General features: G+C 36.3%; 2 protein-coding genes across 2 annotated transcripts; one reads left to right on the top strand and one right to left on the bottom strand.

Annotated features, from left to right (window-relative positions):
* The first annotated feature begins 359 nt into the window (after positions 1–359).
* On the top strand, positions 360–6,707 carry LOC149926105 (ATP-binding cassette sub-family F member 3). The gene is made up of 17 exons (XM_090162076.1): positions 360–517; positions 735–882; positions 949–1,081; positions 1,208–1,293; positions 1,362–1,496; positions 1,554–1,658; positions 1,719–2,024; positions 3,483–3,539; positions 3,898–3,920; positions 3,988–4,043; positions 4,108–4,308; positions 4,380–4,456; positions 4,522–4,696; positions 4,985–5,165; positions 6,218–6,350; positions 6,414–6,501; positions 6,555–6,707. The coding sequence occupies exons 1-17, from the start codon at positions 442–444 to the stop codon at positions 6,705–6,707; spliced, it is 2,133 nt and encodes a 710-aa protein (XP_090018202.1). The 5' UTR covers positions 360–441.
* Positions 6,708–6,834: 127 nt separating this feature from the next.
* On the bottom strand, positions 6,835–15,476 carry Exo84 (exocyst complex component Exo84). Its single transcript, XM_090162077.1, has 13 exons — positions 15,331–15,476; positions 14,964–15,119; positions 14,793–14,888; positions 14,630–14,721; positions 14,320–14,542; positions 14,184–14,257; positions 9,368–9,488; positions 8,984–9,309; positions 8,744–8,924; positions 8,271–8,401; positions 7,979–8,204; positions 7,116–7,306; positions 6,835–7,050 (listed from the first exon to the last, which is right to left on the bottom strand). Exons 1-13 carry the CDS (start codon positions 15,383–15,385, stop codon positions 6,862–6,864), a joined length of 2,061 nt encoding a protein of 686 aa, XP_090018203.1. The 5' UTR covers positions 15,386–15,476; the 3' UTR covers positions 6,835–6,861.
* Positions 15,477–17,363: the final 1,887 nt, after the last annotated feature.

Genomic DNA, 17,363 nt, shown 5'->3' with positions numbered 1-17,363 from the left:
TTTTTAAAATAGCGTAGCATTAATAGTAGTTTTACGTCAGTAATGACGTCAGTCATCGGAAAAACCGAATATTATTTCGGTGACTTCGGTGTCTCACCGATGACTATCGTGACGTCAAAACCCGAAATTAAAATGCCGTTCAGTAAAACACCGGTGTCACCGGTGACTCAGTGGACTCACCGGTGAGCGTTTCTGAACGCAGCCATGGATAGCCTGCAGAAATTACGCGTTTCTGCTAGCTGTCACCTCCGTATTCACTCCCTTTGAAATATTTTATCTAGACCTTAATATACGTTTCCTATATCTATGGTTACGACTCACTGGTGCTATTTGGGACAAATTTTTCGCCCAAATAGCCACTTCGAAAAATTTCAGTCCATAATCTGCCATAATATTAGATTTTGAAGTCTATGGAATAATTCATCTATTACATTACAAAAAATGTCGGCTACCACGGCTACGATATTGACTTCTGCTTTCCCTGCATTAGATCCTGATTTATTGCAATATCTTGAAGGTACATATTTTTAATTTAACACTTGTTTCTTTCTCCAAATTTATATTTTTCGTACTTGCAAGTTAATCGAAAGTGAATCCAATCTCTTGAATGAAACCATGCAGCCGGTTATGGTTAAGCCTTATCCTTTTCGCAGTTCAACTGTTCATGTATTGGGCAGTGATGTGTTAAAAGACATGCTGTTTGTTAGGTAATAAGGCTTTATTTTTATTATTAGGAGTACTCGAAAGCAGCAAAGATGAATTCCACTCCATCGATGAAGTTTATGAAGCAGTTGGAGAGATGCTTCATGAAATTGCCGGAGACAATGACTCCAAATCAGTGGTTATGGATGTTTGCAAAAAGTTACTGGCCTCTCTACAAAGGTATAACACTTATAATAATTTCTTAATTTATTTCCTTTGTTAAATTTTTCGCGTTAACACGTTCAGGGAAAATAACTGTAATGGAAAGGAACAAAAGATATTAAATGCGCCGATATATCTTGGGCAACTGGCTGAAAATATTGACATGAGAAGTGACGAAATGAGTAGCATTTGGCTGAAACAGAGAGAATTTAACACAGTAAGCATTTGTACATCTGTTACCCTAGATTTAAAGTAGATGTGATCACCATATTAACAAATCTGTGGACCCTTTAGAAAATCTTATTTTCAAAGCTATTTTAATCCAGTCTTTTCATTTTTCTAGGTTGTAGATTCTAGGAAACTTGAAAAAGCTGAAGCAAAGCTAAAGCAAAAGCAGGAGAAAAGAGACGTTATTGATAGAACTCCAGTGTATGATTATGAAATGTTCTGTACAGTTTGATTGTGCAATAATTCTACTATATGTTTCAAATATCCAGGATCGTTCCAATAATCACTAATGAAGCATCAGCTAGTCAGTCTTTGAGCAAAAAAGAAATCAAAATGGAAAGCAAAGGAAGTAATAAGGGAAAAGACATAAGGATTGATAATTTTGACGTTGCGTTTGGCAATAAGTAAGCCCTTTCAATTTGTGAAAACAAAGGTAACATTACTTGATTGTATGTTTACAGGCAGCTGTTACAAGGTGCTGATGTCTTGTTAGCTGCTGGTAGAAGATATGGTGTTGTTGGACGTAACGGTATTGGAAAATCCACGCTTTTAAGAATGATATCGGGGTAATTTTGATTTATCTTCAGCCCCAACTAAGATAACTAAAAAATATATCTTTCTTAAAGTGGGCACCTTCAAATTCCATCACATATCTCAATTCTTCATGTTGAGCAAGAAGTCATTGGTGATGATACCACAGCTTTAGAGAGTGTACTTGAATGTGACGAAGCTAGGCACAATTTACTCAAGAAAGAAAAAGAAATCACAGCAACTCTTGCATCTTCGGGACTGGATGACGTTAGTTTAAATCAAGAATTAAACCAAATATACATTGAACTACAAGCTATTGATGCGGACAGCGCTCCAGCGAGAGCTTCTGTTATTCTAAATGGTCTGGGGTTTTCACCGGCCATGCAAAGAAAAGCTACTAGGTAAGTCTTGCTGCTTAAAATTATTCAAATCATAAATGCAGTGTATGACTCTCGTAGTATAGCCCGTACAAAGCTCTTATCTCTCTAAAAAGAGGGGATCGTAGAGGCAGTGCAAAATAGAAATGGTAGACGTAAGGGACTAAGTCAGCTAGTGAATTCCTTATACCGATTTTTAAACGGATAATACCGTACAGCCCAGGGGGATGGTGATGGCAGAATGTGAGCCATGTAACTGGATCAAAGTTCAAAAGTTTGTAGTTTTTTCATATCAATTATGGATAAGATCACCATATTACCACCAATTACTGATATATCGATTCAGGCCCAGTACAGAAACATACATGAACTATTGCAAAATGTGATAATAAAATTAAAGTGTTTAATATTAATTTCTTGTTCAAATTACAATTTGTTAAATAAAATTCATTGGTAAGCCTAGGTCAGAAGATTCCCCAAAGATAATTGAAAAACACTGGGGTTCATTCAGCATAAAACGATGATTTTTTATTAAGCATGTGCGAGTACCCGATTTTAATCGAGTACTCGATCGAGTATCGAGTCGATACCCGAAAATCGTTATTAAAAAAACCCGAAAAAGTTTCGGGTCTAAAGTCAAAGCATAGGCTTAGATTTTCGGGTACCCGATAGGCCAATTTTTGCAAAGGCCCTACCCGCGAGTTTTCGGCGGGATATTCGAAAAAAAAAACCCCTTACGTTTTATGGATTTTTTCCCAAAAAAGAACATCTTTTTGGCTTGGCCTTAAACCCTCTAATTGGTCGAAGAGTCAGAATAAATTCTTAGGTTCTTCCTGATTGGATATTGTTTTAAAAGCAAGTAAAGGTACAAAATGAAACTGAAATTAAAAGCCTAACCATAACTTAAAGTTCCCTCACCTCCCATTACTTTTTGGTAGCTTGTTAATCACTAGTCACGAACCTTTTGTAGGTGGTTTAATTTTAGTTTGGAAAGTTAGGCTCAGTAGTGTAGTATATTTAAAAGCTTTAAATATGACTCCGTGTTAATTCACCAGTTTTGAAAGTTAACTTTGTTGTTTTCCTAATAAAATTTAGAACTGAATACTCGAACCATAATTTTTAGCTAAGCATAATTATTCGAGTACTCGAAGTTACTCAAGTACCCGAGGTTACTCGAGTACTCGAAACCCCTTTTTTAATCTAAGCCTAAATACTCTAAAACCCGATAAAATTTAGATACTCGACTCAATACTTGAAAAGCAAAATTTTTAATACCCGATACTCGACCCGAAAACCCAAAATAAATATTCGCACATGCTTATTTTTTATCCAAATAATTCCATTTGACTTTTTTCCAATATGACAATCCTCTTTTGATGTTTTCGTTCTTAAGCACCTCAAGTAGTTTTGCTCACTAGCTGCGTAGCAATACAAGAGTCATATCATTTTCAAACAAGTTATTTTATAAGACTTCGTTTTCAGGGAATTTTCAGGCGGTTGGCGAATGAGAATTGCTTTAGCACGAGCTTTATTTTCGAAGTAAGTATAAAGCTCTATTCACATTATTCACAAGCAAATATTTTACATAAAATTGGTTGCCAAGCACAGTTGTCAAACCAAGCTGCTCGGTTAAAATGGAAATTAAATTTTCAATACTTGTTGGGCTCGCTAATGCGTTTTAATTGAAACTAATGCAAAATTGCTGTTCTTATGACCAGAACTTAGTTCCTAAATATTTAAGTCTCATAATTTCATATTTAACTTTTTAAATGAATAATATTTCATTTGTGGGCCAATCGATTTTGCCTGAAATGTTGGCTCATGTGAATAATCCTTTAGAGTAGACATAGTTTTACATAACATGGTGATAGCGGTAACATTATTATATTTTTTACAGACCAGATCTTTTGTTACTTGATGGTAAGTTTCTACTAAAATGTAATGATGGTTTATATATTTTGAAGTGTTTAATCCTATATTTATAAAGAACCGACAAACATGTTGGATATGAAAGCTATAATTTGGCTAGAAAACTATTTACAAGTAAGTAGTTCTCATTTCATTGATTAAAGTTTTTCAGCTTTCACAGTTGAATTTTCATTTTTAGAACTGGCCAACAACATTGCTGGTAGTTTCTCATGACAGGAGATTCTTAGAAAGCGTACCCACAGATATACTCCATTTCCATTCGCAAAGACTAGAACATTACAAAGGTGATTACGAGCAGTTCTACAAAACTATGAGTGAGAAATTGAAAAATCAACAAAGAGAATTTGAAGCGCAAGTTCAATTTAGAGCACATGTTCAGGTATCCTATTTGACGTTTTGATTTTTGTAATTTTTGAAAATTATTTATTTGTAACATTTTTATATTCGCAGGAATTTATAGATCGCTTTAGGTACAATGCTAACAGAGCTTCCTTAGTGCAAAGCAAGATTAAAATGCTGGAAAAACTGTACATATTTTGGTTTAAATGAAATCTGCACTTGCTACTGTTATTAAAAGTAATTTTTTTTTCAGTCCTGTACTTGTTCCTGTTGAAAAAGAACAAGTTGTTGTGTTAAGGTTACCTGATCCCGAACCACTGTCTCCTCCCGTACTGCAGTTAGATGAAGTCTCCTTTGCTTATCAAAAAGGAACTGCAATTTTGAATAATGTCAACTTAACAGCAAATATGGATGCTCGTATTTGCATTGTAAGTGTTTTTGGTAATATTTATAATTTCTTGAATAGACTTATTAGGAAATCAAACGTAAAGATGGAAGTTTTTCTAAGTGTGATTTTAATGCTTTAATGTATACTAGATGGCAACATTTAAATTTATCAAAAATCATAAAAGAAGTGAAAAATTTTACATTTTTCAGGGTTTTTAGATGATTGAAAAATTTCACATTTTTCAGACTTCTGATTGTCTTTAAATATCGAACCTATAACCTCATTATTCCTGTGAAAAGCTCTTCTCTAATCTTATGTATTTTCTTAGGTTGGTGATAACGGTTCTGGTAAAACTACACTCCTGAAGTTGTTGATAGGTGCATTGGAAGCAACTGCTGGGGTCCGTCATGGACACAAAAACCTGTGTGTTGGCTACTTCACTCAACATCACATTGATCAGCTAGATTTAAATGGTTCATCACTGGATTTTATGGCAACAAAGTTTCCTGGTTAGTTTCAATTTTTAATTTTTTTTTTATATCTGGGTGACCCAAAATGTATTACTGGTTCCTTCTATTTTCCTTGTCAAACTATTAAACAAATTTTTAAGGGAAAAGCCCACTATTTTAGTTATGTCCTAAAACTACTTCCATTTGTATATTGAGAACCTGGGGGGGGGAATCCATAGGCTCGGTGAAAATGTTTCCATTAGCTGGCAACGATAGGGGCCCATATCGGCACCCTTTGCCAGCACAGCGAATGTAAAAATTGGATGAAATGTCAGGGAATTCGATTTTTCAATTGAAAGGTTTGCTAAAATATTGTTTGAAAATTTAAGTTTTGGCTTAAGAAAAATGGATAATATCTAGAATTGGTCCGAGAAAACCTGGAAAAGTCTAGTAATAGGCAGTAAAAAAAAAGGTGGAGTGTAACACCCGCTTGCCTGTTGCAGGGAAACAAAATCTGGTAGACTTGGATCATAATTCCTCGTGAAACATGTGGTGCGTTCTAAGTAACCTGACTGTTAAATTTTGGAAATTAATGCTTGACAAAATGGTTGTTTAACTAAAATTTAGCTATAGCTTTAAACTTGTTAAATTGAAACGCATATGGAAAAGAATCATTATAATTGTGAAATGACCTCTGTGACTATTGAAGATGGTTACTATATGTTCCTCTTTTTTTCCCTATCCCAACTTCAAAAACCTTAAAGAGGCCAGGAAGCTGTTGTAATTTGTCTATCTGAATATAAAAAAATTTGGCAACTGAGTCGGAAGGGCCTATGATGATATAGTTGGCCCTGTGTCCCAAAATGTATCTGCATGACCTGTATATCTTAAACCTTGTCTAAGCAAATTATTTTAGTTTCATGTAGTGTTAAGTGTTTTGAAGAATGGGGGTAGTAATTGGTTCAGAAATATTCCCCAAGTTTATTTAATGAGTCATGCCCACAGGATACAAAGAAATAATTTTACATTTGGTTGTCGAAATATAGGCATCTACTAACTTCACAAAAAAAACAATGGCAGCAACAAATAATGATATTTTTTAATATTAATAGGTAAAAGTATGGAGGTGTATAGAAGGCAACTTGGAAGCTTTGGTGTGTCTGGTGATCTTGCTCTACAACCTGTTGTTAGCTTATCTGGAGGACAAAAAAGCAGAGTTGCATTTGCAGCTATGTGTATGACCAAGTAAGTAGAAATAAGCAATTTCAGGAAAGAATATATATAAATTATTTAAATTTTGGTCTTTAGCCCACATATATTAGTTCTTGATGAACCTACGAATCATTTAGACGTTGAAACGGTAGAAGCATTGGGAAATGCTTTAAATAAATTCAAGGTAAATTGAACCAATGAATGAAAATTTCCAATGATTAATTTGTTTCATTTTAGGGTGGGGTTATTTTGGTATCCCATGACCAAACTCTGATAGAAATGATTTGTAAGGAACTTTGGCTCTGTAAAGCGGCTACCGTGAGTAGTATAGAAGGTGGATTTGCTAAATATAGGCAAATAGTCGAAGAAGAATTAGCTGAAATACATTGATGTTAGTGCAATATTAATGTATAATTAAGTTTTAATGAAATATTTAAATCAGTGCTTAATGTAGTTAATATTTGTACATAAAACATATTTTCACCTTTTTTAATGGAAATATTTCTATTTGCAATAAATTAAGATACGAATATATTATTTCATTTTACAAGTAGGCGGATGAAGAATATTTAGTTACTGATGTGGTAGCATTAGTACCACCTAGTTCTGGCAGCTTTGAATGTAATTCTTTGAAGCCTTTACACGGTTCACCAACTTTCTTTTCGTAATTCTTTTCTGCTAAGGGCAGAAGTACATCCAATAAAAACTTTGCATTCTTTTGAATGAACTTTTTCTGAAGGAACAATAACATTCCATTAAAAAATGCATGCATAATGAAATTATTTTTTATTATATCACCTCTGCTGAAAATCGTTCATTTCCTAAAGCAATTTCTATATGCCTCAGTTGGGTGTAGAAACTTTCAACAACAGCAGTGGTTATGAGATCGTGGCTAGTTGGCGTATATAATTTTAACAGATCATCAACAAAAGCCATGTATGAACGACAAAATAAGGTTGTGTTCAGGCTTAAGTAGACGTATGTTTCATCTATAAAATGAAGTAATGTATAAAAACTCATATTCCAGTATTCAATTTCATTAGAGTACTTGACTTTAAACCAAAAGTTAACGAATGGAAGTTATCAAATAGCTATAGGTAAAATGTAAATTCCAAATTCACTGCATAAAATAAATTCTAACGAATTTCCAGCCTCCAAAGGTTTTTGGAAAATAAGGGTCCAGAAAAAAAAGGTTGCTTCACGCCTACAACAATAATTGAGGTAATTTCTACCATTTTGTCAATGATGATTAATTCAATTAATAATTTGCATTTTTCATTTTAGTAAAATTTGTAGATAAATGGACATTTTGTCGACTATTTACAAAATATAATTATCAGTATAGTTATTAGTTTCTCAGTGACATGCAAAAAATTGTCTTTATAAAATATCAAGCAATCCATGGTTCTTCTCTAGCTAGTGTACAGTTTTCAAGGAGGAGAAATGGTAAAAAATTCCACCGTCTATGTTAGCTTAATCTTGAAAATTTCTTTAGTACCATAAAGGAAAGAGGACGAAATGGGTTGCACTCTTCACTTCCAATTAAAAAAGTAATCCTCCTGCTCATGGCAGGAAATATTTGTGACATAGACCCTAACCATCCGCGATGGCTCAGGTCAAAACATTAAGTCTTACTCCTAGATAGCTTCAAAACACATTACCATAAATGTAGCTTATTGTATTAGTGATTCCCACATCCATCATATCTTCCAGGAATTTGCTAATTCCAACTTTATTTTGGAGATTTTGTGGTTTCCATTTCTCTTCAGCAGCTCTTAGCTTCACTGCTTCAATCAGCTTGCTTTTGGAATCAACTATGATATTTTCTATGTCTCTCCACAAAACTTCATCCAATATAAAAACTAAATCCAGTCCAATTTCGCACAACTGGGGGAATAAAAATTTCAAGAAATTTAATACGAAAGTAGTGAAAAATTCTAGTGAAACACTTGCCTGTTGGCAGCGTGAAAGAACCATATCTACACACTCAGCGACTGTCGATAAGGCAACTTGCATTGTGAACACGTGTCGGGAAAATATTCTTAAAAACCTCAACAACTCTGATTGTGCCCAAGTAACAAAAGCTATGAATGATGTTAAAATTAAGTTGTCAGAATTAAAGAAATTTAAGGGGAAAGCTTATCCAAATTTTCAGCTTATTTTTATTTTAAAAGTTGAGATAAAAACACAAATTACGAAATACTTTAAATGCTCCAAAAAAGTTATGTTTTGTGTCCCAATTGTAAAAAAAACCTTTTATTTTAATATGAATATTCTAAATACTCAACTAACAGAGCAAAAACTATCTAAAATAGGTAATGCAAACATGCACCGCTGGCATGGGCTTCTTTACATAGGTGCTGAGTTTCCATGATTACAGACATGACTTGAAGAATGCTTTCCCCTTTAAGTAATAATTGATATACCTGATGCACAAGCATTGCTGTTATTGAATGCCCTGTTAAACTCTCTGCCTGTATCTGTCATGTTGTTAAAAAATACAGTACAAAGACGATTAATATAAGGCGTTGTGGCTCCTTCTACTTTTTGTTGTTTCATAGACTGCTTCAGAATTGCACTTCTGTGCTTTAGAAACAAACTGCAAGCCTGTACGTGTGGAAATAACAATATAAGAGCTTTCATACATAAAAGGTTTGGTAACTAACCTGGGAAGATTTTTCAAGTAGAATAAGAAGGTGAACTGCTCTCCTAGCTGCTCGTGGACCACCTTGCAGAGACTTGTCAGGAGATACTCTCAACTCTTTCATTAAAACATCAACAAGGGTTTTTATACGATGATCTATACGAGCTCTCATTTCTTTTGGTAAAACTATCTTTGGGTCATTTGCTTTCATGACTAGTTCAACCGCTCCCTCAAAATCTCTCTGGGCAATGTGCACATCAAGTTCTTCTGGAAACTCTTGGTAAATTTCTGGTACTTGATCAGTTTCTACATCATTTCTATAATCTTCACTGCTTCCCACACTATAAGCTAATGGAAACCCAATGAATGATGAATTATGAATGACTAATTCCGATTCAAATCTTACATCGTAAAGATATTCTATCCTCTATAAAAGGATTTTTAGCATCAATGAAAGATTCTCTTCTAATGTTGGTTGGTGTTATTTTCTCTCTTTTCAGTTTTTCAAATACTTCTATCCATTCTTTCTAAAATAATTTAAAAAAATTTAATCTGTGACAAAAGAAAAACAAAGAAATAGCAGTAAATGAGCACTCGAACCATGCAATATATGAACTTAGACTCACAACTCTCAATTTTAGTACATAAACAGAATACCAGAGTCCTTCACCGAGGTGTTGAAATTATTCGAGTGGACGCAAGATATGGGATAAAATAAAAATATGCTCAGAGTCATGGCCATAGCTAGGCATGGGCCAACGGGGCGGCCGCCACTTACACATTAGGGTCACAATGATTGAACCATAAAAAGTTTAACCCCCCCCCCTCCTTCCCATGACCTTGAGATAACTAGGAAAATTAAAAGATAAATAATTTTGTAAATTTTATTGTAGCTATTTAATATTTTAATATCTTAATCTCTGTAATTTCCATAAATATTTGATTTTCAAAATGCTGGTTGAGCTCCCCCTAACAGAAGCACCCTGTTGTAAACGGGTTCATTTTTATACAAAAACCAAATAAAACCATTCATTCGACAATCTTTCCGTAGTGCGGCTACGCGAATTTGAAATTCCTAGTTTGACTAGTGTTAAGTTTTGCTTTTGAGCGTAACTTTAACAATTTAGCTTTTCTTCTCCTTGAGTTCGGATGGCGGTTTGCCAGTTAATCAGCCAACTTATCTATGAATTATCATTATTATTTATTATTATTATTATTATTGAGAGGGGCGGGGAGGCATAAATGCCCACCCATGCACTTCGACCCTAGGTCCATTGTGCACCTATGACTTAGAAAAGTTCTATCTCCGACACAAACCTTAAAATATTTTTGGCCGGCATATTAAAGAAGTCGTTAGTTTCTAATTGATGCATCCCAAGATGCTCTAGCCTTTGAGCCGCATAAAAATCGCAGCTACAAAGAACGTGAGAGGCAGTTTCCTCCTCGGCCTTACAGGCCCTACATAGTGGGTCATCGCTGATAATAATAAGATTTAAATGTCTGTTGAGCTGGCAGTGACCTGTAAGCAGGCCAGTGACCAACCTTATATTAGATTTTGAGAACGAAAGCAGTTCTTTCGCCCTTTGCCTAGAGGGGCCAGGGATAAACTCCTTAGCCTGTCTTTGGCCATCCATCTCGAGTTGACGGGTAGTCATGTACTTGGAGACCAGGCTGCGTATCAAGCCACGGGGGATAGGGACAGCGGGTTCTGGTCCACAGAACCCAGCCATCGCACCCTCCCTGGCCAAGACGTCAGCCTTTTCATTCCCATGATACCCCTCATGTCCAGGGACCCAATAAAGTTGAACCTTATTAAGCGTCCCGAGATTAGAAAGGAGATCCAAGCAGCTAAGAACCAGTCTAGAAGAAACATTAGACTGGTTTAGAGCTTTTAAAGCAGCCTGGCTATCCGAACAAATTTGGATAACTTTCCCGCGATAGTTCTTCTTAAGACAAAAGTCAACAAAGAAGCAGATAGCAGAGATCTCTGCCTGATAGACACTTGCGTAAATTCCAAGGCTTTCGTAGAAGCCGTACTTGGTCGTTAGGCAGTACATCCCTGCGCCCACACCTAGATGGGTTTTAGACCCATCGGTGAACCAGACAACTTCCCCTCTGGTACCGAGGGTAACATTTGACCATTCCGTGCGGCTAGGGAAGTACACGCCAAAAGGCTTATTAAAACGAAGTTTAGCAGCCATTGAGAGAACAGGTAACCGACTGGAAATATCCCTAATAAGCGTAGTGTGGCTCTTTTCCCAACTATTGGCCATCCACCACCCATTTTGGTTTAGCCTATAGGCACCAAAAGTAGCAGCTTCCTCTATAAACAAATGTAGAGGAAGAATATTCAGTAGAATTTCTAGAGAAGCAGTTGGGGCTGTTCTCAAAGCTCCTGTTATGCCAATGCAAGCTAGCCTTTGAAGAGTGCGCAGTTCTGACTGCACCGTTTTGAGAGTAACCCTTGGCGACCAGACCACAGCTGCATAGGACAGTATGGGTCTGATGATCATTGTGTAAAGCCAGTGAACAACTCTAGGACTCAAGCCCCAGGACTTGCTGACCGTACTTCTAATTCTCCAAAATAACATTTTTCCCTTCTTGATAATATAGTCAAGATGTGGTTTCCATGTTACTTTGTTGTCAAGGATAACACCTAAGTACTTCACTTCAGTGCTTTCCTCCAGGTTGGTACCGAACAAGGAAATACCACTAAACGCTCCCCTAGTCCTTTTACGGGTAAAAGGAACCAGAACCGTCTTACTGGGATTGACAGTGAGGTTCACTTCATTGCACCAGTTTTCTACTGATGCAAGAGCTCTCCTCATAACATCCTTAACTGTCGTTGGGAATTTCCCTGTGACAATGATAGCAATATCGTCGGCGTAACCAAAACAGCGGCACCCCCCTCTGTTCAGCCTCCTCAGCAGTTCATCCACCACGAGGCACCACAACAGGGGAGAGAACCCCCCCCCTGTGGGCACCCACGGCTAGTGGAGACCATCAGGGAATCGCCAAGCAGGAGGGATGTCACCCTTCGGTTCGTCAGCATAGATTTGATCCAGAGACAAAGTGTGTCATTGATACCAAACCTCTTGGCAGCCTTCATCAAGACTACACTTGAGACCTTGTCAAAGGCCCCCTCAATGTCAAGAAAAACGGCAAGAGCGATTTCTTTAAACTCAATTGCTCTCTCAAGGCAATTGCTAATGCCATGCAAGGCGGTCTCAGTAGATTTGCCCTTTTGATAGGCATACTGAGCAGTAGAGAGAGGCGTTTGGGAAATAACCTCTTCCCTAATATAACAGTCTACCAGTTTCTCCAAAATTAGATTTGCCCTTTTGATAGGCATACTGAGCAGTAGAGAGAGGCGTTTGGGAAATAACCTCTACCCTAATATAACAGTCTACCAGTTTCTCCAAAATTAGATTTGCCCTTTTGATAGGCATACTGAGCAGTAGAGAGAGGCGTTTGGGAAATAACCTCTTCCCTAATATAACAGTCTAAAAGTTTCTCCAAAATTAGATTTGCCCTTTTGATAGGCATACTGAGCAGTAGAGAGAGGCGTTTGGGAAATAACCTCTTCCCTAATATAACAGTCTACCAGTTTCTCCAAAATTTTCAGGAGAAAAGAGGTGAGACTAATTGTCCTAAATGCCTTAGCCTCAAGGTAGTTTGACTTACCGGGCTTGGGGATAAAAATGGCCCTAGAGAGCTTCCAGGAGCTTGGAATATGCCCTAAGGCAATACAAGCCCTGTAGATTCTGCAGAGCAGTGGGCAGAGAGTATCGCTGCCCTCCTGCAGCAAAATGGGAAAGATCCCATCCGGACCTGGGGACTTATAAGGCTTAAAGGAATTTATCACCCACATAAGCCTGGAGTGTGTGACAACCTGTTTTGCCACAGCCCAGTCTTCCCTTTTGGTACGTTGTATCCTAAAAGGGAGACTATCAGTGCCACAACTATCTGTGACCCTAGAGTCTGGAAAGTGCGTCTCCAACATATGTGTTAGAGTTTCCTTGCCAGATGTCGAAAAACTTCCATCCTTCAACCTAATGGTGTCGAGATGTTTAGTATTATCATGTGCCATAATTTTCATTAGTTTGGCAGTGCTGGGAATATCAGATATATTCTTGCAAAAACTTCTCCATGATGCCCTCTTGGCATCACAAATAGCTTTGTGATAGGCGGTTAGGGTACTCTTATAGGAAACCCAGTCGCCTGTTTTCTTTGCCCTATTAAAGAGCTTTCTTGTTTTGTTGCGAAGTCCACCAATCTCAGCTGTCCACCAAGGAACTAGCCTTGGCTGGTTGGTAGACTTCACCGGACAGTTTCGGTGGTAGGAATCGATTATGGCATGTTGCACATGATCAACAGCCAAATCGAAGTCCAGCACCGATGAGAGCCTTGGCTTCTCATCCTTAAGATAAAGACCTAGGTCTTCCCTATAGCCAGACAAATTCGTACGTCTGGGATTACGAATGAATTATCATACATCAAGTTTAATAAAATTATGAATAATCAAGTATACCATTATCAATAATTAAATAAAATTACCTAGATCGTTTTTCGTAACTACTCCACTACTTAAATAAGGAATTTTTTGGCTTAATAGAGTACTTAATTATCCAACTCGACCAAAATACTACCAGACTTGATACTCAACAAAAAGAAATTTCAGATACTCGGTACCCGACTCGATTGCCTAAAACCGCTACTCGCACAGCCCTAATTTTCATTCAACAGTGAGCTATCCAACAATTGACAATAAGCAGTGCTCAAAATGGACTTATCCACAAACCAAAACGTATTTCCTTTCAAAGATCCAAATTATTCTGAAAAACGGGAGCTGTGCTATAAAAAATAATCGCTCCAAACCAGAACGATATGAGGAAAAACTTTTACGAAATAAAACTGACACTAAGAATTTACAACCACAATGTTATTTTGGGTTTCTTTCAACGTGTAGTTTTATGTACTAAGAATCCCAAAACGGTGCTACCGTCCTTTTTTTTTTGGAGTTCTCATCCTCTTCCCATATTGGAGGTTTCATTATCCATCCATTTGCCAAGTTGAAAATACACTTTATTAATTTAAAGATAAATTTATGGCTCTATTGCAAATTTTCCCGGACTTGGGTCTCAATCGAGGCATTTCCCTCAGGACTCAAAATGCGAATTCCAACAAAACACGAGCTCTCACAAATAATGGAAAAAATTTACCTTAACTTGTGATGATTCACACAAAAATAGTCTGGTATCAGGAAACATTAAAACTTTAAATGCATTCTTTATTTCTATAAGAGAAGAAAATCCTTCAAATTGGTTCTTGAGTTTAGCAAACAGTAAAACAAATTACGGTTATCGTCGGGAATATTGACAAGCGCCAAGCTATCCAGTTCGTATAGATCTTGAAATTTATATTGAACGGGTCCCCTCCTATTAATCAATGGAATAGCCAGCATCAGACTGTCATTCAGCATAACAGCGTAGATTTTTTGCAAATTTGAAATGTCATTAGACATCACTTCCATCAGTTCTGAACTATACACTAAATGACGTCCCCTGACATCCAAAATGCTCTAAAAAATATAATAATTCATATTGCCAAGCTATAACTCCAGATTCTGAAATAATACGGCCAATGCCATAATAAAACCTTCACTCACAGCACATCCTTCAACTTTTTCCAAAAGTGAAGATAGGTTTTTATTAGAATCATCATCACTTTTCTCCACTTGTCTATCAACTGAATTGGATGCTAACAAAACCCAAAAGAAATTAGGACTTGACGCTTTCCATGGAATGATCAATCAAAAAGGTAATTTTTACCTTTCACTCCGGTAATTGATATTTCTAGGAGTGAATTGATAACAGCTCTTTGTTCCGTCAGCATGTGGCTAAGTTGGTACATCTCACTTTCCAAATCTACAAAAGTGAAAAATTTACTTGAAGAAGCTTTAATGTGAAAATCCTTCACTTCAAAGTTATGATGATCCTTACATGATATTTCTTTTGCTGTCTCAATAAACTGAGTGTAATTTTTGTAGACATTCTTTTTAAGGCACCCATTTGTTTCATCGGACAGTGACTGTATTTTCTGTTTACCCAAAATTAATTCGTCAACTGATAAAGCTGACTCCGTTAAATTTCTTACAACTGAAAAAGGTAAACATGTGATATATACTTTGTGATAATGTAGTTCAATATCAATTTTACTCTTTGAAAACATGACTATATTGGTCAGCCTGGTAAAAGATAATGTAACAAGGTTGCAGAAAAGTTAAAGAGATAACTTACTTGTAGACTGACCTTAAGGTAAAAAATGCTAGGCGTACTTATGGGGACGTAGGTATTTAAGTTTACTTACAAGAATGGGCATTGAAATCCGCAGATGAAAGCTTGATGGCTAAAGTATCTGCCATAGTTTAACTGAATAGAATTACGTCATAGAGGGCATTAATCATGGAATATTCCATTAATATAAATTCCACCGAAAATAATAATAGTAAGTATAAATATATTGAAAAAAATATTTAAAAAACACACCCACTTTCTATCATACGCCAAGGCTTACACCGAATGTCAAACACTTTTATATTTAGCAGACAACATTCACGACCATAGAAATCAGTGTTGGAAATAAGCTTTTTAAAACTTCTGGTCAATGTGACCAATTACTAGTTATGACCACCCTTTTCTGCCCCACTTCCACGTTACTCCCTCCCCTTTTATTTTACCTTGAAAAGTAAATTGCCACTATCGATTATTAACTATTATGAGTTTCAATTATCCCAAACAAAAGAGCTTTTATATTTATCATATTTCTTAAAGGGCCAAACTGGCGTTTGAAAATTTCATCCCGAATTTAGCACGTGGTAGCAGATACGACCAATCCTATTCTGGAAACTAGCACGTGGCACTAGTCAAACGCCGATGTGGCCCTTTAAGGAACTTTAAAAAATATTTAATCATCTTCTTCTTCGAATGAAGGCTTATCCGCAGAGCCGAAACTAGGTGTTCTGGCGCCCTTGGCAAATTGAAGATTTGGCGACCCCCGAGGGCCTTGACCAGCGCGCCCCCACTGGAAATTTCGAGCGCAATTTTCCTAAAAATAATGATCCACCCAACCTGTAAAATCGTTTATTTTTAGTTTCACATCGCTATATACAGGGTGTTACGGATAAGAGTACCGAATCTTTCTATATGCATTCTATGGGTCTCTATGAGCAAACAATGTCTAATAAAAATGGGTCCTAAAGTGCTTCGTTTCAGAGATATGGGCTCCCAAAAAACTACCCCAAAAAAACCGGACACAGCCTTAAATCTGGCACACAATTTTCTTCCTTGAACCAAATTGTTTTCATTAAACTATCAATTGTTTTTTATCCGTGAAACGAGAAACTTTAATAACAAGTGGCAAAAGTTCATTATTGTACTTTTAGAAGTAAAATGAGTTTGAAGACAAACCAGCAGTAGATTCCTAAAAGACTGGTATCAGATCGACACAAAGTTTAAACATTGTTTTTTTAAGATTGGCATGTAACCTGGAGAGAGATACAAATAATATTTCGACTGGTTTTACCAAATAGACGAACGATTGAATCTTTGAACTTATAACCCAATAAGCGTTCTTGGACGTGCCATATTAACCACAGAACGAATTAGACAAACTTAAAAGCATTCTTTAAGAAATCTTATGACATTTGTATCATTTATTTTGATAATTAAAATCGTTCGTAACGACAAAATGTTTTTATTTTATTTAGAACCGTGTCAATAAAATTAAAATGGCTTTGTCTTCAAACGCATTTTACTTCTAAAAGGACATTCATGCACTTTTGCCACTTGTTATTAAAGTGTCTCGTTTCACGGATAAAAAACAATTGATAGTGTAATGAAAACAATTTGGCTCAGTCAGTGAATTTAGTGTCCTTTTTGTTTAAATATTTTTGGCAAGTGCCGACTTCTACCTCCTAGAGGCTTAAAGAAGCCGTACTGCTCTTGTTTTAAATAAAAACATTTCGGGCTAGTTAATATAGTTAGTTGGCTTTTTTCAAGCTTTTTATTTAGTACCTAGTTATTTTTTAACAAAACTATATTAGTGGTGTCTGTTTTGTTTTAATATTATTGGTAAGAGCCGACTTCTACCTCCTAGAGGTGTAAAGAAGCCGTACTGCGCTTGTTTTATATAAAACCGTTTCGGGCTAGTTTAGTTGGCTTTTTTCAAGCTTTTAGTAGCTAGATATTTTTAACCAAACTATTGGTGGTGCCGAGGGCGGTACCATTCTTAAAACTAGTTTTTTTAAGACTATAGTGGTACCATTTTTCAAAGGCGTTATATCTGGAGTTTTTACTTTAAAAACTAAAACCAGAATGAGTTCCCGAAAGTTTATGTCGGGG

The sequence above is a fragment of the Leiobunum rupestre genome, chromosome 10 (genome assembly GCF_980474605.1).
Source record: "Leiobunum rupestre chromosome 10, qqLeiRupe1.1.hap1, whole genome shotgun sequence".
NCBI lineage: Eukaryota > Metazoa > Arthropoda > Arachnida > Opiliones > Sclerosomatidae > Leiobunum > Leiobunum rupestre.
The sequence above is the reverse complement of the archived record's forward strand: the minus strand, read 5'-3'. Positions and strand labels throughout refer to the sequence as shown.